Here is a 22,076-nt window from a genome sequence, read left to right on the forward strand (position 1 = left end):
TTCTTAAGATCTGGGATATTACTTAGAGGATGATTTATGTCACAGATCACCTAGAAAATGCTTTGTATATGGCAAGCTTCTAATACCTGTTGATGGAATGCCTGACATTTTATTTAGAATTTTATATATCCGTTGTGGGGCTTCCCTGGTAGCTCAGCTGGTAAAGAATCCACATGCAATATAGGAGACCCCTGTTTGATCCCTGGGTCGGCAAGATTCCCTGGAGGAGGGCATGGCAACCCACTCCAGTGTTCTTGCCTGGAAAATCCCATGGACAGAGGAGTCTGGCAGGCTATGGTCCATGGGGTTGCAAAGAGTTGCACACGAACGGCTGAGCAACTGAGCAAGCACACATGCAGACTTCTTCTGGGTGGTTTGCAGTTCATGTGTGTAATGCTTCCGTTGTGGAAGAGGGGTGAGTCACCCCTCTGTAACCCCTGGGAACTGAAGCCCAGGGAGGTGGAGTGACTCCCAATCCACTGAGCCAGGTGTTGGGGGAGTCATTGGAGCAAAATCAGAGCTGTGGGCTCCAGAGCCCCGCATGCCACCACTCTGCTGCCTCTCGGGGTAGGTACCACGAAGGGGCAAATCCTTTCCAACTCGGGGAGCAGCATCCCTCTGATGCCTCTGTGTTCCGTGGCCTTGTGCTGACATCAGTGCCCCCACGCTTTGCGCGTCTGCCCCGGGAGCTGTCCGCTCGGGTGGGCGGTCCACACAGCCGTCCACATTCGACCTGGGAAGCCCCGCTCCCCTGCTCTCCTGTTAACTCCTGGCACCTGCTGAGCTTGGGGGGCTTCCTGGGGTCTGGACCCCCGTTTGTGGCCATCACTAGGGCATCCTCTGTGTTGGGCACCCTCCTGGGTGAATCTGTCCATGCGAAGGTAGTAGTGTTGACTTCAGACAGGCCTCTTGGGGAGGAGGTGCCTCAGAACGACCCTGGGGGCAGCACTGGGGCTCCGGCTCAGGGCGTGGCCCTCTCGCTGCTTTCTGGGTGTTACCTCTGTGCATGTGGGCATGAAATCCAATCACCAGTATCTACAAAACGCACAGGCTTAGGTCCTGGCAGGGTTTGCAGCCATGTTCCAACCCCAAGTTGACATTTTTTGTTTGTTTCAGGAACCTTAAGATCATAAAATTAAACAGCAGCAAAAGGGGGTGATTTTGAGACATCACTGTGTCATTTCATGGGGGGTGGAGAGGGGTCATGGCCAGCCTGGGTTCACACAGCTGCCCAGTTCACCACCCCTCTGGAACTTTCTGGCACCTTCTCTATAATGTCCAACATGCAGGGAGATTCCACCAGGACAGCCTGTAAAATCCCGTGTGAGGGAATTAGGGCCTGCAGGACTACAGGACGTGACAGGGAGACCTTGTGAGAGCCAGCAAATGAGGGCAGTGGGGCCTCAGAATACTTTGTTATCTCTCTGGAATGTGTAGTGTGAGGAGGTATTTGTACATGTTGGTGTCACTGCCAGAGTATTGAATCTGTTTCTTTCTCTCCTTGTCATAATCCTAGTTTGTCAGGTATCAAGAATTCTGTCTCATGAAACTTCTAATTTTGAGGTTTTTTAATGCAATATTATTTTTAAAATAGGAAATTGGGTTATTTCTCTGCATCCTTGAGCAGGAAACAGTGACTTAAAATGCACATCACAGGTTGTGGAAATACAACTGAGAAGCTGTGTGCATAGAGAGATCAAGGTCCTTTGGTTAATTTGTGGAGAACCCGTGAACCCACGGGCACTTCGTGGTTGTGCTGGCAGACACTTCTGAGTGATGTCAATGGACACTTTCATTTCCAGCAAGCAAGATAAAGATGAAAAAGTGAATACTGACATTTCAGATTTTCCTCACAAGTTTCCAATTCTGTGAGACTTCCTTGCTGAATTGGATCAAATGAATGAATTCTATCAGAATCTTTCCTTGACCTGTTATGCTGTTCGGTGTGACGGGTACTCACATGGCACTCTTTTTTCTGATCTGCATCATGAAGATCTTATCCGTCATTATCTGAAGTCTAGGCCAGGGGTTGGCAAACTGTGGCCCACAGGCTGGATCCCATTTTGGTACAGCCTACGTCTAAGAATGTTTGTTAAATTTTCAGTGAGTTTTAAAAAAACAATAGGAGACTAATATTTTGTGACATATGAAAAATACATGAAATTCAAAGCTCAGTGTCTATAAAGGAAACTTTTTGGGAACACAAGTCATTCATTTCCACACGGTTCTCATGCTCTGAAGTCAGGGGAGTCATTGCAGCAGAGACTAAATGGCCCACAGAGCCCCAAACACCCCCTGGCTGCTTATGGAGCATGCTTGCTCACCCCGACCTGGCCCGTCAGTTAAGGAGCAAAGTACAACCTGCATTTGCCTATTTTCTGCTGTGACGACAAGACAGCCTGGCCATGAGCAGCTACCCACACGGGTCTGAAGGCAGAGTCGGGGCCCGCCATGCGCAGGCTACAGTTCTGTAAACAACCTCGATGGCAGAGATGACTGAATAACTGGGGGGATAAGTGCGGATTGCTTCTTACCCTTATTTCTAATGCAGTTTATTTATCATAAGTTCATATAAGTCAGCTTTTTAAAGCTGTATGTTTGTTTAGTCTATTATTTGACTGTGCCGGCTCTTAGTTGTGGCCTGTGGGATCTAATTCTTGACCATGGATCTAACCTGGACCCCTGCATTAGGAGTGTGGCATCTTAGCCACTGGGCTACCAGGAAAGTCCCGTATATGCCTTAATTTTTAATAAAGAGCATGTGCCTACAAAATTAACAGTTGGAGGCAACCCCAGGAAGGGGCACCCCAAGATGGAAGGTGGCCAGGTGGAGGTGTGGCTCCTTCTACTGGGTGTCCTTCCTGGGTGAAGGATTTCCTGAGCTGGGTCTTTAGGGACGAGGCAGAGAGGCCAGCAGATAAGAGGGGAGAGTTCTCTGTAGCGGAAAACGTGGTGATGAGTGATAGTCCACAAATTCAAGGTCCTGGACTGGAGCATGGTGGGTGGGGGGCTGGGGGTCTGCTGGAGGCAACCCAAACTGGAGCCTTGAGTAGAAGCCTTGGTTGGTGTGTATTTAAAGCCCAGATATTCTTTTCCTTTGTTTTAACTTAACAGATACACTGTTTCAGTTTGCGGAGAGATACTGCATGCATGTGACACCAGAGGGTGTCCACAGCTTCTTCTCTTGCTCTGCCTCTGCAACCGGGGGGGCAGGACCTCTGGCCATGTCGGCCTGCCAGCCTCCAGCATTTGCTGGGTGTCCTGCTCTAATAAAAAGAAACCAAGCATTTTTCCGCAAGGATAAGAAAGCTCCAGGAAAGCTGAGTTGGAGGCTATGCCTTTGTCAGAGCTGGTGGGCAAAGGGTGACCCTGGTGTAGGTGGCAGCTCATCTGCCCTGAGATGCCATAGGCTTCGACAGAGATGCTGAGAAATCCACCCTCTGTTGTTAAAGTGGCTTTCCTGGGAAGACATGTGTGCTGAGGCCATCTTAGAAAAAACCCAGAAAAGGCAGGGTCTTTTCTGCCAAGGCCAGGCTTGGGAGGGGGCTGAAGGGGAAGGACCACGGTGAGGTCCAAGTGTCCCTGCTCCTCAGGAAGGATTCTCACCACCCGAAACTTACCAAACCGGAGCGATAGTCACATGGCTTCCGTGTACATGCTAGGTGACCAGACCTATACCAGTGACATGAAACCAGGGCCGTGCAGGCCTCGGGGTGTCCAGGGAGGCTCTCAGAGCCGGCTGTGCAGACTCTGACCTCACCAGGAAGTCTGTCCCCCAGCCTGGGCAGGGAACAGGGCCTGGAGTCCGTCCTGGGCACTGTCCACTGTCAGCTCGTGTAAGTTCTTCCTCCTGCCTCACTGCTCTGTAGTCCTGGAGGGGAGTGCCACAGATCGGGATAGCCTGGCAGCCTGAAGTGTCAACAAAGGCCCCTGTGACATCATCCACCTTCCCAGGACTGGTGGCCAGGTCTCAGCAGACCACCAACAGCTTTGAAACAGAAGATGACCCTCGAAGCTTTGAGGACTTAAATCCTCCTTGGGGACCTGGTCAGTTATCTAAAACACCATGTAAATACTGCTTTATTCTGATACATTTTTGTTTTCTTTGCTAACATGTTAATGTTTGTGAAATAATGGTAACTCTTAGACTATTCCACTTGAAAGTTACTGCTTTTCCCCGGTGTCCCAGAATATAATGGTAATTCTGTATTTTTGGTGATACCATATTCAGATTTCAAAAGCTAGTAACAGAATTGAGCCAGTATAGGGCAGAGGAGCTTGGCGGGCTATAGTCCATGAGATCACAAAGAGTTGGGCACAACTGAATAAGTGTGCGCACATATACACACACACACACAGCATAACTTGTTACTGTAACCTTTTCTATTTTATGTTAAAAAAAGATGGATAAAGGGAATTAATTGATCTCAATTTGGTTTATGTGTATTGACATCAGCAAAGCCCAACAGTAAATTCAGCTGATGCATCTTGGCTGAGTTTATTTTTCAACATTATTGCTAGTTGCACTTTTAAGTGTTTCTTGTAAATTTTCAGTGTAACTTTCTGTTCAATGTAGGGAGGAAACACCATAGGCAAATCGTAGAGAAGTGTGCAGTTTTGTTTAAAATCATTTTCTTATTAATAGGTCAGAGTCAAGCTGAAAAGCATGGTAAGTTTTAAGAGTCATCAACACGTTCCCAATTGCTTTGCTGAGAGCTGGGTAGACCAGGCTGTGGGATTGGATGGTGGATGTTCAACCCAAGGGGAGGTTCCAGGCACCAACCTGAGCCTTTTGCTTCTTCACTTCTGTTTTTATTTGAAGGAAGCAATGGGCAAGGACTCAGGGTTGTCAGAACTGGGGGTGGAAGGATGGGCAGGGCTGCTCACTGAGCCAGCTAGGAGTAGCTACGGGCAGGCCAGCTGGGGAGCTGGGGAAAGCCTCAGCGCCAGCCCCATGGACGGAGTGAAGTGGTCCCAGCCCAGCACATCCCTGGAGAGCTCAGCCTTCAGGAGGGAGCCGCCGCCTCCCTGAGTCTGGAAGCAAGTCCTGCCTGGGGGCTGGCTGCCGTGCGGCTGGAGGAAGAGACAGCTGCAAGGTGGGCTTGTATCCTGAACACACCGCATGCCAGGTGCCTTGCTCACTGCGGGGAGACAGCCCTGGTCCTCTCTCCAGGGAGGAATCTGAGCTGCAGGGGGACAGCTGGTGTGGGGCCCACCTGGGACCCAGTGACCCACACCCCAGCACCCACACTCCTCTGTGGGGTGCTGCCTGAACTGAGGCTCACTCGGGGGCTTCACGTTCGCATCTGCTGTGGGCTAATGTGACCCAGCAGCGTGTCAGCTGTCAGTCCTCAGCTGCTTTATGCAGAAGGGTCGTTTCCCACCCTGCTCACTGGGAGGGCAGCCCCCCACCAGGCACCGCTGTGCCCCTCCCCGGAGGCGGCCCCCTCCGCCGTGCGCCCCACCCAGCAGGAGGGTGAGTCCCGAGAGGTTGCTGTGGACGACCTGGCATGTTGGAAGCTTGGGTTTCAGGAACGGCCCCTCTTTTTCTCTTGGAAGAAAAATCAAGCAGAGTATTGAGCAGAGTAGGCTCTGCTTGCTTGAGGGAGGTCCTCGCCTGCTGGAGACGGCAGTTCCTGTTTGGGGAGATATCTGAGTTTCTGCTGCATTTTTCTCATGATGCTTAGGAAGTCAAAGCCTTCTTGTTCAGCCAGCTGAAGTGCTCTGGCTGGGAGGGTGAGTCGGGAGGGTGGCCAACAGAGCTCAAAGCAGGGGTGCTGGCATCCCGGGGCGGGGTGGCCAGCCTGCCCTCGTCCCTGCGGACCCTGAGGGCTGGACTGTCAGGGCCGCCCGTGTTTGGCTGTGATCTCCTTTTGTAATGTGCTGTCCGTTCTCTCTCTTAAAGAGGGACTCCCAGTTGGCAGGCCCTCCAACCAGACTCTGCCCCTGGGCCAGTGGTTTGGGAGCCTGGGAGCAGTCCTGGGTGGTGGGCAGAGGGACAGCTTTGTGAGGCAAAGCATCAAAGACTCCCTTTCAAGCCCTTGGCTTTGGGTTGAGGGGATATGATTGCTCCCTGGAAATCACAGACTTGCAGTAAAATTTCTGATGTCCACTTCAGCTTTTTGATCTGCTGTTTGGGGTGGGGGCTAAAGGCAGGACCAAGACAGATGCCCTCGGAGGCAGGAGGAGTGGGAAGGTGGTGGGCTAGTCCAGTGACATAAGAGAGGATGCTGCCCACCCCCATTCCCTTTCCAAGAGTGAACGAGACTCTGCGGGCCCTCGGCCGGGGCCAGGTGGACAGACCGTCCCGCCCTCTGTTTCACAAGCATGATGCTTCCCCACGGTCTCTGATTTGAACTCGGGGTGTCAGGTGCTTGGGGGGCAGACTGGGCTGGCCCTCAGCTCTGTGCCCAGTGGCAGGTCTGAAGGTGACAGCCACACAGCCCAGGATGGGCCGATCCAGCAGAGCGAGCGAGGAGGCTCCCAGCTCGGGTTTCCCGGCCTGGGGATCGGCTGCGGGGCCCAGGCCCTATTTTGAGAAACAGTTCACAGGAAGGTTATCAAGTGTCACATTTTCAAAGGAGAATTAAAGGCACCCAGCACTTAGCTCCGAGCCCAGGAAAGCTCCCTGTTGAAGGAGAATGACCCTCAGCCTCTATCCCTGCCTGTGTTTTACTGTCTTTGTTCTCTGCTGTCTTAACTGAAGGTGTTTCTGGAAATAAAATAACGCCAGCCTAAAGAAAGTGCTATTTCCTTGCATTGTAGGCAGTGAGGAGTCTGTTTAAAAGGCAGACAGAAGATTACAAGGTGACTACATCTGAGGTAGAAGATACATGCTTTAAAGGTTTTTATAGCAAATCTGCAGCTTGTTGGCAGGAAACTCCTGTTGATAATGAAGTAGTGCAGACTCAGGTCCAGAAATGAGATGTTCTCTGGGAGACCTCAGGTGAGGGGCATCGAAACTGTGGTTCGTGACTTATTGGTGTCCAGTGAAGGGATTCATTTTCCTGAGAAATTCTGAGGGCTCTGTCCCATCGCAGTCAATTACTGGCTGTGCTGAAAGCTGGCTTGTCAGATTTCACTGCTTTTCAGTTATTTACAAAAGTAAGTCGAAATGGAGCAGGCTTATCAGCAAGTCGCGGAATGCATTTCAGTGAGTGGTGTCCCAGCTCACTTCTTGCTCTGCTGTTTTTATCTCGGGATTCCCACTCGGTTTCGCTCTTTGTTCTTTTCACACTTTACTGGGAGGAACTTAATACCGTCCTGCTTTTTTTCCCACTGAAGGAAAGAAAAACATACTGTGTGGCTTGCTGAAAGCCAATCACTGTCTGCCTTCCACGGCAGGCGTGTTGGTATTCCTTGCCCCTTGCCAATTCCGTTAGTGAATCCAGAGGAAAACTATAGGTTTCGTTCGTCACAGGTCTTTTGAGATAAAATCGATGCTAATTTTACCAGCATGTGTTGGAGGCTGGTGTGAGATCAAGTGGTTTTCTGTCACTGCAGGTAATTTGATGTTCCGTGTAATCTGCCGAATGTTCTTAAGCCATAAAGAGTTTTTTCTTAACTAATGTTTGTAAACGTTCATTCTGCATATTCAGTAGCTGAATTTGGAAGCTCTTGTGTAACAGACTATTTGAGGTTTCCATGGTGACGTGCTGTGTAATTTGCTCCTGGTCATCTCTGTAATTATCTGTTACGAATCTCCTTAATCAGTGAACTTGCACACAGCCTCCTGGTCAGTTTCACAGGTTATGGCTACTAATAGCCAGACAGCCCAGAAAGACATTTAATGAGCATGTAGGAGAAAGTCATAAGAACCTCTGCTGGTTGTTTTCTTTGGGAAATAAGGAGGCACGCCTCCAGACCTTGGTGTGGGGACGCGCTGAGCGGTGCCAGGCTGCGCGGGGCTCTGCGGGCTCCAGACCCCAGTGCGGCTCCTCCCTGGTGCTGCCAGGACCACAGCTGAGCGGAGCCGGTGGACTCCAACTCCTGCCCTCTGCCCTGCGCTCCTCTGTAGAAAGGGAGAGAGGGGAGCCAGGTTTCTGTGATGCCCCTTGCCTTTCTCTTTCACTCCTCCCTCGTTCTCATTTTTGACCCATTTGCATTTTTTTACGAAGAAAGCGATGAAGATGAGGATATGCAGCCTGTTTGTAGGATGGTTGGACCCGGGGGTGTCACTGTTCCCATCACCCAGTGCACACCAGGTCTCTGCCACCTCCTCATTCTAGACTGCGTTTCAGGCAGGTCCCATCACCCTTGGTCCTTGTCATCCATCAGAACAGTCTCATTTCTCAGATGATAAGGAGTTCAGTTTCATACCCCGTCACCCCCGGCCTCCCCACTCTCTATGATACTGCTGGGGGGTGTCTGCTGCCCTGCCAGGCTCCTTGGGAGCGGTGCTGCCTCTGTGGCCCGTGTGGGGGGGCAGACAGGAGGGGAAAGAGCCGGCACTGGTCCCTCATGCATGCTTTGCACCCTGTCCTCGCTGCCAGGCCCACGAGCCCTCGGGAGCAGGAGGCACCCAGATGCCCTGTCCCACCATGGGGTCCATCTGTGAACGTCCAGGGACGTGGCTCTTCAGCTCCTGCTCTGGGAGCCCGCAGCATTTTCAGCCCCAGCCCTGGTGGGCGGCCTTCGTGGACAGGCTCCTCCCAGGCCTCTGGGCCGCCAAGCCTCCTCAGAACCGCGGGTCCAGTCCACGGGCCTGGGCCGGTGCGCCTGCAGGTCGGCCTCTGCTGACCCTCTCTGTTGCCCCTGCTGGTAGCTCCAGCCAGCCCCCCTCCCAATCTTTCGAGACAGCAAACAGGCATCATGTTTGGTTCCTGAGCTTCCCCAGCTCCAGGGACCCCCCTCCTGCACTCTGAGCAGCCCCGGGCCTGTATTCCCACAGCTCCACGTGCTCTGGCCCCCAGCCCAGCCCGGTGGGTGCCTCTCTGGTCTGGGGGCAGATAGCCAGGCACCATGGGGGGCACAGTGGGGTCCTCGTGGGCAGTGGAGGCCCTTCGTTGCCTGTTGACCTCTGGTCTTCGCTGTGATGTGCTGGGGGAGGCAGGTGGGGCTTCCTCTGTACCGGGACCCACAGGGGGCCAGAGGGCGGGCCCTCGTCCCTGTGTGAGGACAGGATGGCCCCATCCCGCGGTGCTGGCGTTGAGAAGGGCAAGCCACTGCCTCTTTGCGGGAGCCTGTTCTCCCTGTTTCTGGTGCAGGAGGCTGAGCGCATGGTCTACCGGTCGCGTGGTGAACGGTGGTGTGTGAGCCTGGGTGCGGGCGCCCTCCCTGTCACTCCTCCGGGTCCCGCGTCCCCCTCACCCTGTGACCCCCACCCCTCCCCTGGCCCAGGCCCGCAGGACCTCACTCCTGCGCTCACTGACCGGGCACTCGTGGTGGGACCGTCCGGACGGAGGCGCCCGGGCTGTGTGCAGGTGACCCCAGCCTGGCTGACCTGGAGTGGGGCAGAAGCAGCCCTGGATGGAGGCAGCGCGGTGGAGAAGTCTGGGGTTCACTCAGCAGGCGGGGGGACCACGGAGCGGTTTCACCAGGGGATGGTTGGATGGAGTGGTCCTGAGGAAGAGTCACCTCGGCTCTGGAGACGGGACTCAGGAGGGGGTGAGCAGGAAGAGGAGATCACTTAGCATCTGCGGTAAGAGGGATGACTGTAGTCTGACCACGAGGGGACAGCGGCCCCAGGAAGGATGGGGCAGGAGACAGACGGAGAACAGCGGAGGTGGAACTCGGAGCGGCCTTTGGAAGAGGAAGAGGAGGGATCGAAGAATGAGGAGTGAGGAGAAGGAGGAGGAAGGGGAGAAGAGGGGAGGAGATGACAGTGCAGTGGAAAATAGTGACGCGCTGGTTGAAATGGAGAGGCACGGAGGCAGTGATGCGTGGAGGAGCTCTCTGTTGGGCTTGTAATGGTCTAGAAACCAGCAGACCTGCACAGTCTCTGGAGATGGTGGGAGTAAGGTGGTGGCAGGGCGTGGATGCGGACTCTGCAGTGAGGAGGCTTGGAGGACACTGGCATCCTACCTTGGGGGGGGGGTGGTCCTAGGGGCCAGCACACTCCTTGCTTCCTTGGGGCTGTGCTAGACTGGCCATGTCTCCCCATGGGGCAGGGAGGTCAACCAGAACTCCAGGAGCTGCCTGCCGGGAAGCAGGAAACTCAGGTGACATTGCAACTCGGGCAGAGAGACTGTGGGGTCTTACGGTGGGGAGGGTGTTGTTCTGGCAGCGGATCCCTTCATCCCAGTCTGCCACGCCCTCCCTGGGACCCTCTGGCCCTTGACTTGGATGCAAGCCTAGGGTACTGCAGCCTCGTGGGCATGTCTGTCTGCCACCTTATCTGTTTGGCAGCCTTGTCTGTCATCCTGGGATGGTGATGTTTGGCAGAAACAGTATGGCCTTCAAGCCTGGGAAGCCTCACTACTGATGTAGGAACACAGCAGCTCTCTGATCACCAAGCTTTTGAGGCAAAGAAAAAATAGTCTTGTCAGCCCAAGAAGGTGCTGAATCGTGCCTGGGAGATGGCAGGAGTTGCTTTCGGCAAATTCAACGAGTGGCTGGTTGCACAAGGTCAGTTAGCTTTGGTGAAGGTCTGACTTGCCTCTCGAAGTGTAGTTACACTTCCACCTGAGGGACCTGCTGTGATGTCCACACCGGCAACTCCAAAGAGGTGGTGGGCGCGCTTTGTCAGAAAAAAGCGAGGACCTGCTGGACAGCCTCGCTGAAGACCCAGCACTGCTCTTTCTCTCTGATCACGCGTCCTTGGCAGGTTGGTTGTTTTTTTTTTTCCTGGATTAGGATTAGAAGGTCTGAGCTTTTGACCAAGTGAGCCAAGGTGAATTGCAGTTTTGTTCCTGGCAGGGCGTGCAGTGGGAATATCTCAGCCGGCGGGTGAAGCACTCAGGCTTGTTTGGTAGGAAGCCTTGCATCGGGTGGCATCTTTATTAATAAGTCACAGGCTGGTTGGGTCAGAGACCTCTGTGTGTTCTCACGGTTCTGCTTCGCCTCCAAGCTCCCATCCAGGGAAATTCCAGGGGCAGGCTTGCCTTGAGAGCTGGGCCTGCGTCGGCTGGGAGCTAAGGTGCCCCTGCTCCTTGAAAAGGGGCAAAGCGAGGTCTCCAGGTGAAGGCAGACATCGCCAGGTGGTTTGGGAACCAGTACGTTTTCGCCTCTGGTCTGTTTCCTTTCATTTGATAAGAATGTTCAAACTGCAGTGAATTAGTGCAGCCTATTTTTTGGAAGGAGGGATCCTTTTCCTATAAACGTTCAGAATGCAGTAAGTCTTTATCTGATCCTTGGAGCAGGAGCTGCTCTGCTCAACTTCATCCAGACGTCTTTGCCGACAGCTAAGTGATCCACACCCATGAGCTCTTTCTTAACTTACTGGAAGTTGGGTAATAGCTGTGGGACTTGGCTCTCAAATGTTCCTCTTTGAATATGAACTTGATGTGTGCTGAGATAGCCACATTCCCATGCACACGGCCCACAGGGTGAGTTTGCTGTGTGTTATGGATAGCTTTTGCTATTGTGTCTTGGAGAACCCCATCAAGAAAGCTAATCATTTCATGTTCAATTACTGAAAGCTCCTTCAACCCCAGGTCACAGTGGTGAAAGTCTATTGTGAGTAGGGTTTCTTGGTTGGTTTTGAATGTATCTGCTGCACCAATGAGCTTTCGCTGGGCATCTGCAGGAGTTAGCTTCTCCTCTGCCCTCATGGAGACAGGAGGCTTGCTTCTGTTTATGCCCCAAAGAATGACAGTAAAAGCCGATATGACCACTGTGGACGCCAAGTGCCCTGTAAGGAGCTTCATGAGTCATCTCCTTTAATCCTCATGGGAACCCCATAGTAAACACGGAAAGCATTCTGCATTTGACTCCTGGGGAAACTGAGGCTGACAAGTTGCAGTACTTGCCCAGACCGAGTTGTTTGCTGGAGGACGCACAGATGGAGATATCATTACCAGATTTGAATTCACCTCTTTCTGACTCCAGAGAGAATCACTGAGGCTGGAGATGCTCTGCAGCTGTGAAAGGCTGTTCTGGGGCAGAATTCCAAAGGACGATGTCTCTCCGTGGCCCTGAAAAGCAGTGTTTTTATGAAAAGCCCACTTCCCTCTGTTTTTTGGGACATGGGTGTTCCTCTCTTTATATCATCTTTCTCCTTCAAGCTGCAGCTTGAAGATGCCTCTTAATTTGAGTTTCATGGGTGTAGTTATAGGGATCCTCGTGGAATGTTTCTCTTGTCCTGAGTTTTGTTTTCAAAGGCAAAGATGGTAGGAAATGGAGTAGGAAATGGCACCCCACTCCAATATTCTTGCCTGGAAAACTCCATGAGCAGAGAAAATTCCATGGGCAGACTCCCCAAGAATCCATGGGGCCTCAAAAAGTCGGACACGACTGAGTGACTGCACACACACACAGAGGAAAGCATCAGAGGGACTGTCCTTACTCCTCTTTACTAAAGGGATTCTTGTCCCAGAGGCATAGGGCCGTTATCATGGGAGGCTCACTGGGATCAGATTGGGAAGACATCACGGGGATCCCACCGGGGTCCCCGTCATTCACAGCAGTTTGCGGAAACCGTGTGCACGTACGTGAAGGTGTCTCCGTGCATCTTTGCCCTCATCAGATGCTCAAAGGAGTCCTCTCCTGATTCCAAAGATGCTGAGAGCCCAGCAGGCTGACCCAGGGCCTCCTGCCCTCACCTCCCCGGGACCCTGCCTCTCCCCCTGTTCCACAGGAGTGTTGAGCATATTTGTGATTCATGTAAACTCAGCACTGAAGAACGTCCCTGGGGCTCTGACTGCATTAGACAAGGCTTGTCCGGACCCCACGTCACAGCAGACTGTGCCAGGTACCTTCACCAGAGGGGCCTCCTGACGCATGCCCTCATTGCAGCTGCCCCGGCAGGATGCCCACCGTCTGGCAGAGCCTGGACACTTCAGCACCGGCTACTGGATACCTGGGGTTCTTTGTTGCCAGGAGACACTTAGGGAGGGGGCAGAGGTGCATAGTGGCTCCGGAGGGCCTCCCAGCAGTGTGATCCCAAGAGAATCCCTTGCCTGTCCGCTCCTCAGTCTTCCCGTCTGTACAGCAGGGAGGGAAACCCTGCCTGTGCCCTTGTGAGAACTGAATGCATGCAAAGTGCTTGGGACCCAGTGGGCTTGTACATGCTCAGAAACTAAGAGCTAAAATCCAGCGACTGCTGGGCTCAGAGCCGTGGGAGTGTTGCCAGCAGGTGGGGAGGGCTCCCTGGCCTCTGGCACCATCCAGTCTACCCCCAGCAGGGCCCTGCTGCCTTCTGGGTTTCCGAATGGTCACCTTCTCTTAGATGCCCACACAGCTGGGCAGCAGCATGGCAGCTGAATCCTAGCAGAGGGATGCTGACTCACTTACGCAGCACTTAGGCACTCAGTTACTGCCCTGCTGGGAACAGGGGAGTCTCGGTCCCTGACCTGAAGGAGTTAAAGTGCAGAGTTCTGGCTGGTCCTACACCCTGTGGTCCAAACCCTGCGAGTGTAGACTGGGAGAAGCGCCGTGAAATGAACTGGCCCGATGCTCTGCTGGAGAACATTCCATGGGGCCACAGCAGGGATTGGGGGAAAGGCCTTTCATAGGAGCTCGCCTTCCAGGCTGAGTCATGGAGGATGGGAGGGCATCTGGGGGAGAGGGAACAGGATTTCCAGCAGGGAACAGCATGTGTGAAGCCCTTGATGCGGGAGAGCGTGCCAATTCAGGGTAGCAAAGGAGGGCATGTAAGGGAGCATGCAGGGGGATGGCGGGCCCGAGGCTGGGGGAGCTGAGACGGGCATGCTTGGGGCCCCAGTAAGTGCAAAGAGAAGTGCTGGGGGCAGTTAAGCAGGGACATGGAACCTACCATGACTTGTCATTACATGATGGGTTACATGATAGAGTGCTGACTCTAGCAAAGGAAGAAGGGCTGAGGTGGGAAGGGCCATGGGAGTCAGATGGAGAGGGGTTCTGTCTACTTGGGATTCCATCCAGACCTCCCTGAACCTTCCAGAACAGCTCTCCCTGTGTCCCAGCAGGAAGGTGGGCCTTGTTAGCAGGGCTGTGTCTGTTCCTGCCCCTGGCGGGGGTGGGAGGAGGGACCCGGTGTGTCTCTGCCCTGTCGCTCCAGGTAAGGAGGCCTGCTGTGAAGACCGTTATTTCCTACCCTGGTTGCCTCCCTTGTATTTTCTCCCCTCATTTCTAACCGTCCAAGTAGCCTATTTTCAGTGTCATCTTTGGGGTCTGATGTCTGCATTCCACTTTCTCCTGGAATTTCCTGGTCCCTGAAAGGGTAGACAGAAGGATGCCGTTGATGCTAGCAGCAGGCCCTCTTCTTACTGATGCCCAGAACTCGCCTGGGCTCTGCACACGCAGGCACTTGATATGTTTAAACTTCCATTGGATTTCCTGAGAAAACTATAGAATGTGTTTTACAGAAGGGAAACCCCACCCACTACTGAAATAGATTTGCAAAAGAGAACGGGTCAACTGCTTTGGTCATGCCCACCCTTTTCAAGGCTGTTTCCTGGGCATGACCCAGTCTCTTCTCTGAAACCTGAATCTCAAGGTGGGTTCCCGAGTGGGGTCGAATAAAGAAAGAAGCAGGGCCAGGGACACCGCAGGGATGTGGGATGCAGAGGGGCCTGGCTCTGAACCAGGCTGCCTGCCCTGAGCCTTCACTCTGAATCCCGGTTCTCACTCTTGTTCTGTGGCTGATGACACTAGGCGGAAACCGCCAACATTCCATCTAGGTGTAAAACGTTACACCTTTGTATTTCAGTTTCTTATTGTCCCATGAAGCTTTTGACTTTGAGAGGATGACCATCCTTTACATCAAAACCATCTTCATTATTGCTTTTATTTATTTAAATTTTTTATTGGAGTATGGTTGATTCAAAATGCAAGTGTGTAGCCCAGTGAATCAGTTATACATATATGTATGAAAGAAGTGAAAGTGAAAAAGTCCCTCAGTCGTGTCCAACTCTTTGTGACCCCATGGACTGTAGCCTACCAGGTTCCTCTGTCCATGGGATTTTTCAGGCAAGAGTACTGAAGTAGGTTGTCATTGCCTTCTCCAGGGGATCTTCCTGACCCAGGGTTTGGACCCGGGTCTCCTACCTTGCGGGCAGACACTGTACCATCTGAGCCACCATACCCACTCTTATGTAGATTATTTTCCGATATTTCTTTTCCGATATTCTGACATCCACTCTGGTGATATTCTCAGGACTGTCTGCACGTCTGTCTGCATGCCTTTAGCATGTTTCTATCAGAGAAAATATAGGTCATTACAGAGTATTGAGTAGAGTCCCCTGTGCTATACAGTAGATCCTTATTAGTTACCTATTTTTTATATAGCAGTCTGTATCTGCTGATCCCAATCTCCAATTTACCTCTCCCCCCTCATTCACCCTGGTAACCAAGAGTTTGTTTTCTGTATCTGTGAATCTATTTCTGTTTTGAGATAACTTCATTTGTATCCTTTTTTTTTAAGTCCATACATAAGCGATATTCTATATTTGTCTTTTTCTGTCTGACTTATTGCTTTTATTTTTAATGCAAAACCCCAGATGCCATTAATTTGATCAGTTGATTTCATAATGTATCCAAACATGAAACTAAAAAGCAGTTAAATGAAATAGTCCTTATTGCCTGTTTAACAATGCACACAGCTAATTAAGGGCTTCCCAGGTGGCAATTTGGAGGCACTTGACTTGGTTTGACCTCCCTTTGGAGGCGCTTGACTTGGATCCCTTTTGTCCTAAGAGAACCCAGAGGTTCCTAAGGGAATCTAAGGACCCAGAGTCCTTACCGAGTGGGTCCTGGGCTACAGGTACAGAACCTGGAGTCTTGGCCATCACAACCGCACGCCCACCCCACCCCCATCCCCCCACACACACCTCTGCCTTCGTGTCCTCACCTTTACCTCCCCCAGCCCAGCTCACAGACACCTGGGCACAAAAGGAAATACAGCATCCACCCCCAGACCCTACTGGAGGCTGCTGGGGACGGGACACCCCCCACTTTCGGGTGGGGTGTGGAGGAGGGGGAGGGTCACAGCTGCCTTTGAGTACATCTTCTCAGGACTGTCTGCACAGCTGTCTGCATGCCTTTAGCATGTTTCCATCGGAGAAGCCAGCACTCTTGTCCACCTCAGCCTGGCTGCTGACGCCAGGCGTGCAGAATCTTTGCCCACGTGGAGCTGTTCTAGCAACGTGCTGTCTTCCTTTCAGTCCTGCTCACGTGGATCTTCCTGCCCCGATTCTTTCCAGCCCCTGTTCCTCTCTGTTGTTTCTCGTGGCAGTGGAATTTCTCCTTTGATCTGATGCTCAGCTGCCTTAAATTTGCACTTGTTCGTGAACTTGCCCCTCAGAGCTGTGTATGCATGTGTGCACATGTGTATGTGTGTGGTGTATTTGTGCAGGTGTGTGTGCAGGTATGCATGTGGGGTGTGTGCACAGGTGTGCATGTGTGTGTGTGCACGTGTGAGTCACCTCGTGGGCAGAGTCTGTTTTGTTCCTCATCGTTCATAGGAAATTCTCAAAGTCCTCCTGCTCCATACGCCCCAGGTCCTCCATACCCCAGCCTGTACGTATCCCCACGCCTTACCACATGCCAGATTCCTGAAATGGTCCTGCATCCCAAGCCCTCCCTACCTTGGTGCCCTCAAAATTAACCTCCTTGCTGGGGACAGCCTCATGCCCACTTGTTCTTGCCACCTCTGTCTGATTTTTCTTAACACCACTCACAAATCATTTCCAGAAGCATGGTGAGCTCTGTCTAAATGGAGAGACGAGTATAATCCTTGTAGAGCACATCTTACCTTCCTTGCACTTGTGGTTCTACCATCCTTCTTTCTGTGTCTCGTGAGCTGCTGTCCACCCTTGGGGGCCAAGGTGGAGCTTGTGGAGGGTGACTTCCAGCTGCAACTGCCAATCTTAGGATGGCCCTGGGATGTGATAGGGCCCCTAACTATTTGTCAGTGGATGAATGTCTTCCCAGACACACATGGCATTGCTCATAGGAGAACTTAAATCTAAGTGTGCAAAATGATGTTTGGTGATGTCATTATTAAAATCCTGCTCTTCTGTCCCCTTTCTTTGATGCTTCCTTGAAACTGTGATCCCCAGATCTCTGAATTCTTCACTGTAGCTGAGGCCCACTGGGGGGTGACTCAGCCCAGCATCAGGTTTGGGAGGCTGGGCAGGGCCTTTGGAGCACCCCCGGGCTCCTGGGCTGCTTCTCATGGGGAGCACCTGGCAGCCTCCAGCTGCTCTTTCCCTTGGGATGAGCAGAGGCCTCCTCCAGCTGCTGGCAGGAGGAACCAGGTGACACTGGAAGTGACCTGACCCAAGAACCAGGGTAGCTTGTGTCCAACTTCCTGCCTCTTCCAGCGGGAAGCAAACATCACGCTTGGAAAGACTCTTGAGAGGGATGGGCGACTCCCTCCTGCCTGCAGCACCCACAGGTCTGTTCAGCCCGAGCTGGCTTCACCAGTGGGCCAGGCCCAGGAGGAGCAGGTGTGCCTGGCTCCTCTTTGGAATCCCCTTTCAGGCGATGCCGTTCGCCCTGCTTCCTGCCCAGGCCGCCGCCAGGGTGCACAGACAGGGATCCTGCAGGCTCGTCATTCAGCTGAGCTGGCGTCAGCATCACCATCCACGGATAGTGACCCAGAGCAGAGCCCCTTGGACAGCTCAGGGAGTGGAGAGGCATGTGGGCTTTCTCTTCTGAGGCTGCGGCCCTGCTGCCCGGCTCCTCCGTCCTGGCTGTGCGCCGGCTGTGGCCCGGGGACTTAGGTTTTAACTCAGCTGCCTGGACCGGGCCCCGGGATTTGCACTCACTGATCCAGACTGAGTCCAGACACAGCCCACACCATCTAGGACCGTCTGGCTTTAGGGGGAGCATCTGTGCCTCCTGCTTCATGTTGCAGGGCTCTGAGTGTAAAAGCCGGCTGACTGCATCCTCGCTGGTGTGGGAACTCACAAGCCTGGTCCTGATGTTTAGACAATGACTGTGTGATGGTTTTAAGGTATAACCATTTGGAACTCTGATTGATAACGTTTGAGATGCCAGAATTTTTTTTTTTTTTTTTTTCATTTACTAAGACCTTCCTGCCCGGGCACTCCCAGCTGCTTGTCCTGGAGGGAGTGCTGGGAAGGTAAGTTGCTTGCTCAGTGACTCAGGCCCTGAAGAGCCCCCAGGGGGCACCCAGGAGGGGCCAGGCCCTGAGTCCCAGCTCCAGGTGGGTCCTCAGACTGGGGCAAAAACTCAGCCCTTTGACTGCCATCTGCTTCTAGACTCAGGCAGCCCCAGCTGCCTAGCACCTGCACAGACTCTCCAGGGAGGAACCAGCTACTGGATGTGACCTTGGCTTCCCTGGACCAAGCAAAGGTCACTGAAGCCTGTGGGAAGATCAGGGGCCCTTGCTGGGCAGAGAAGGCTGGTGGTGTTGTGGTATGGGGAGATGCTGCTTATGGTCAGAGGAGCCTGGGGGGTCCGTGCCCCTGGACAGCTCCTGCTATTGAACTGGCCCGTGGTCACACCCGTGAACACGCAAGCCCGAGATATTGTGCTGCTTCTGGGGTGGAGGGGGTTCAAGGGGGAGGCCATGGAGAGGTCTCATCGCTGTAGCTCCTTCTTGGCCCCCTGCTCCCGGCAGGGCCCCCTCCCGTGGGTGGGTCCAGCTTCTCCCCTTCCCTCGCTTCCTCTAAGGGGCCCGTGAGCCCCCACCTGCGTCAGGTCCTACATCTTCTGCCTTGCCCTCCAGTGCGCTCAGCCAGAGAAGCTTCTCTTGGGCAGAGGGACACGAGAGGCAGAGACTGAGGGGTGCCCAAGAAAGAGTCTCGGCCGGAAGACTCACAAAGATGAGGATGAAAACGTCATTTTATTATGATGAGATTTGGTCTTGTTCAGAGGTAACGGTCATGATTAAATTGTGATACGGTCACACAACATGAAATTTACCATTGTTTGACCGTGTGTAAGCATGCAGTTCAGGAGTGTTAAATGCATTCACATGATTGGCCAATCATCTCCAGAACTTTTCTTCATCTGGAACCATCTACCAAACTGGAACTCTGTTAAACAAAAACTCTGTAAACCCATGAAGTAAAACTGCCCATCTCCCCCCAACCCCTGGTAACCACCATTCTACTTTCTGTCTCTATGAACTTGACTGCCTGTGTTCCTTTCATAAGTGGAATCATGCAATCTGTGTCCTCCTGACTGGTATATTATTCACTTGGCATAATGTCCTCAAGATACCTTCACCTTTTAATATGTGTCAGAATTCACTTCCTTTCAAAGGCTGGATAATATTCCATAATGTGTATTTGCCACATTTTCATTTTCATTCATTTATTAATGAATTCAGATTTCATTCATTTATTCATTCATCTGTTGATAGACTCTTGAATTGTTTTCACCTTTTGGTTATTGTAAATAATGTTGCTCTGAACATGGGTATGCAAATAATCTCTTCAAGTCTTTATTTTCAATTATTTTGGGGTATATACCCAGAACTGGGATTGCTTGGTCATATGCTAGTTCTATTTTTGATTTTTTGAAGAACCTCCAGCCTGTTTTACACAGTGGCTTCCCCAGTTTACATTGCAGCCAGCAGTGCACAAGGCTTCTAATTTCTCCACTCACCATCACTTATGTTCTGTTTTTTGTTTTTTAATCCTGAGTACCACTTAATTTAATTTTATATAATGGTGGTAGTTCGGGTCTATGCTTTTCTGTGATTTGGTCTATTAGAACTGGAAGTCTTCCTATCCAGCTTTCCGTTTACCCCCCTGGAAACTGAGGTCCTGGAAGCAGAGACTCCGCTGAGATAGCCCAGATCCAGATGGACACTCAGAACGACCTAAGAGATGCTCTTTTCTGCTGCCTCCTGGTGTGGCCTCAGAGCTGAGTCGGCCCTGATGTCCAGGTGAGGGCCAGTCACCCTGAGTGAGGGTGAACAGAGGTGCTGACACCACTTGTAGGACTTTGCAGTGGCTGGGACCACAGAGTTACCTGGTCTAGAGAGAGGCCCCCAGAGTGCCCTGAGCGATGCCTTGAGTCACGCCTTTCCTCTGCCCGTTTGCACTGCGGCTGTGCCGTTGTCATCGTGAACTTGCCCCATCGGAAGTCTGTGTCCGGCCAGCTCCGACAGCGTGTCCTCTGCTGGCCCGCACGCAGCCTTATGCTGGACTTTCGCTGCCGTGCAGCGCCCCCCCACCCCAGAGCCCACTGCCTCCCTGACGAGCTCTCTGTCTGGCATCCTCTCCCACCCTACCTGTCCTCCACTTCAGCCCCCGTGCTGTGACCCTGGAGCTGGCACTGCTGCCTCCAGCCTTGCTTTTCCGTCTGATGTGTGCCCAGATGCTGCCCCCTCACCTGACTTCTCGCCTGTTCTCCCGAGTCCTCAGGGACCCCGCTGGCTGTGGGATCATCTGGATCCACGGCAGTGTTCTCACCTGGGAACGTCTTCCTGCAGCTGCCGGGCCCCTGCTCCAGACAAAGCAGACAGGAAACCACCCTCTGCTCCCTTCCGCTTCCTTGGTGACCTTGCAGAAGTCATTTAGGCACTCCCCAAATATCTGTGGGATAACCTGTGCATTTAGAACCCATCTGAGCGTGGTTTCCTCAGCTATAAAATGAGAGCTGGAGATGTTATCCTTTAGAATTTGAGGCTCACATGAGACAAAGTATATTTCTGTCATATTTATTTTCTGTTGCTGTTGAAGCATAGTTGATCTACAATATCATGCTTCTTTCAGGCATACAGCATAGTGATTCAGTTATATATATATACACATGCATTGGAGAAGGAAGCGGCAACCCACTCCAGGATTCTCACCTGGAGAATCCCAGGGACAGAGCAGCCTGGTGGGCTGCCGTCCATGGGGTCGCACAGGCAAAGGGGGACGCAGCAGGCCGGTGCCCCACAAGACTGTGTGTGTCTACCGGGAGGACTTGGTGAGGAGCTCTATTGCGATGATTCAGGGGCAAGGTTGCAGACGCAGAGTGTGTGCGGGCTGTGCACGCCTTTAATCTGGCTTCAGGTGGTCTTTTGATGAGCTTCTCTGGTTTCTTTAATCTGGCCTCGATGGTCTTCTCTGGGGTGGAAAATGCTAGCATCTTCCATCTGTTGGGGAACTTAGTTTCATAGAGAGCTCAACGATATTGTCATACGTATCCCCTGATGTAGAACCAGGACCTGCCCCAGCTGCACTGTTGTTTCCTGGCTGTTCCTCTCGTGTCTCCGTATCCCCTTCCTCCCTTCCTTCTCTGATTAGCAACTGTTTGAATCTGCCCTTCGGAAATCAGGAAAGGTCTTGGAGGCTGGGGTCTGTTCCCTACAAATGAGAAGCAGGGGACACAGAAAGGATGCCAGGCCCAGGAGCCCTGTGGGGTCCTGCCCGCACCCCAGGCATTGCTCTTGGTGTGAAACTTTTTCATGTACCCTTCTGAAAATCTGCAGATGTTACTTCTATGAAATAAAAACAGACTCATGAAGTTATGAACAAATTAATATACATTAACTGTATATTTTTCTATCAGCTGCTTTCATCAAATGATACAAATTTGCAGGTAAAACCATATACCATTTTCATGTTAACACAAGAGCCTCTGTTCTCAAGAGACGTTGTGATTGGTAACATAAACCAGCTCTGAGAGGCTCAGGTTTGATTGGTTCGCAGTGAAAGGTAAACACATTTTAAACTTCCCAGGTGCTTCTGCAGGCAGGTAGAGACCCCTGAGCTCAGCCGTGTGTGTCTGGAGGTCAGGAGCGCCTGGAGGATTCTCGGGAGACAAGGTTTTGAGCTGTGTCTTCTAGGGAACAAAACCTCCAGTCAGGTGGTGAGGCAGAGGCAAGCAGAGATGTTTGTGCTTCCAGGATTGGAGATCTGAGACCCATCAGCAGCTGAGTGGGGGAGAGCACAGAGGGGTCAGGACTGAGGATGCCTGTGATCCTGAGTCCAAGCTCACTCTGCTCGCTACACGACAGGCCGATGAATCCGAGACGAGATGTTGAGGCCAGGAAGAGACTATTTGGAAAGCCAGCTGACCGAGAAGAT

At 52.4% G+C, this 22,076-nt stretch overlaps 1 protein-coding gene across 4 annotated transcripts in view; it reads left to right on the plus strand.

The window, feature by feature from the left end:
* Window positions 1-22,076, plus strand: part of COBL (cordon-bleu WH2 repeat protein) — a 304,756-nt gene that overhangs the window by 73,742 nt on the left and 208,938 nt on the right. The window contains exon 1 of one of the 4 annotated variants that reach the window (XM_043872648.1): window positions 19,814-19,942. The exons of 2 other annotated variants lie outside the window; for them this stretch is intronic. In XM_043872648.1, coding sequence (XP_043728583.1) covers window positions 19,884-19,942 — 59 coding nt within the window. In that variant the 5' untranslated portion in view covers window positions 19,814-19,883. Of the gene's footprint in view, window positions 1-19,813; window positions 19,943-22,076 lie in introns of those variants that run through there. One more of the 4 variants, XM_043872646.1, reaches the window with a different exon arrangement.

Source organism: Cervus elaphus, chromosome 18 (genome assembly GCF_910594005.1).
Source record: "Cervus elaphus chromosome 18, mCerEla1.1, whole genome shotgun sequence".
In the NCBI taxonomy this organism is placed as follows: domain Eukaryota; kingdom Metazoa; phylum Chordata; class Mammalia; order Artiodactyla; family Cervidae; genus Cervus; species Cervus elaphus.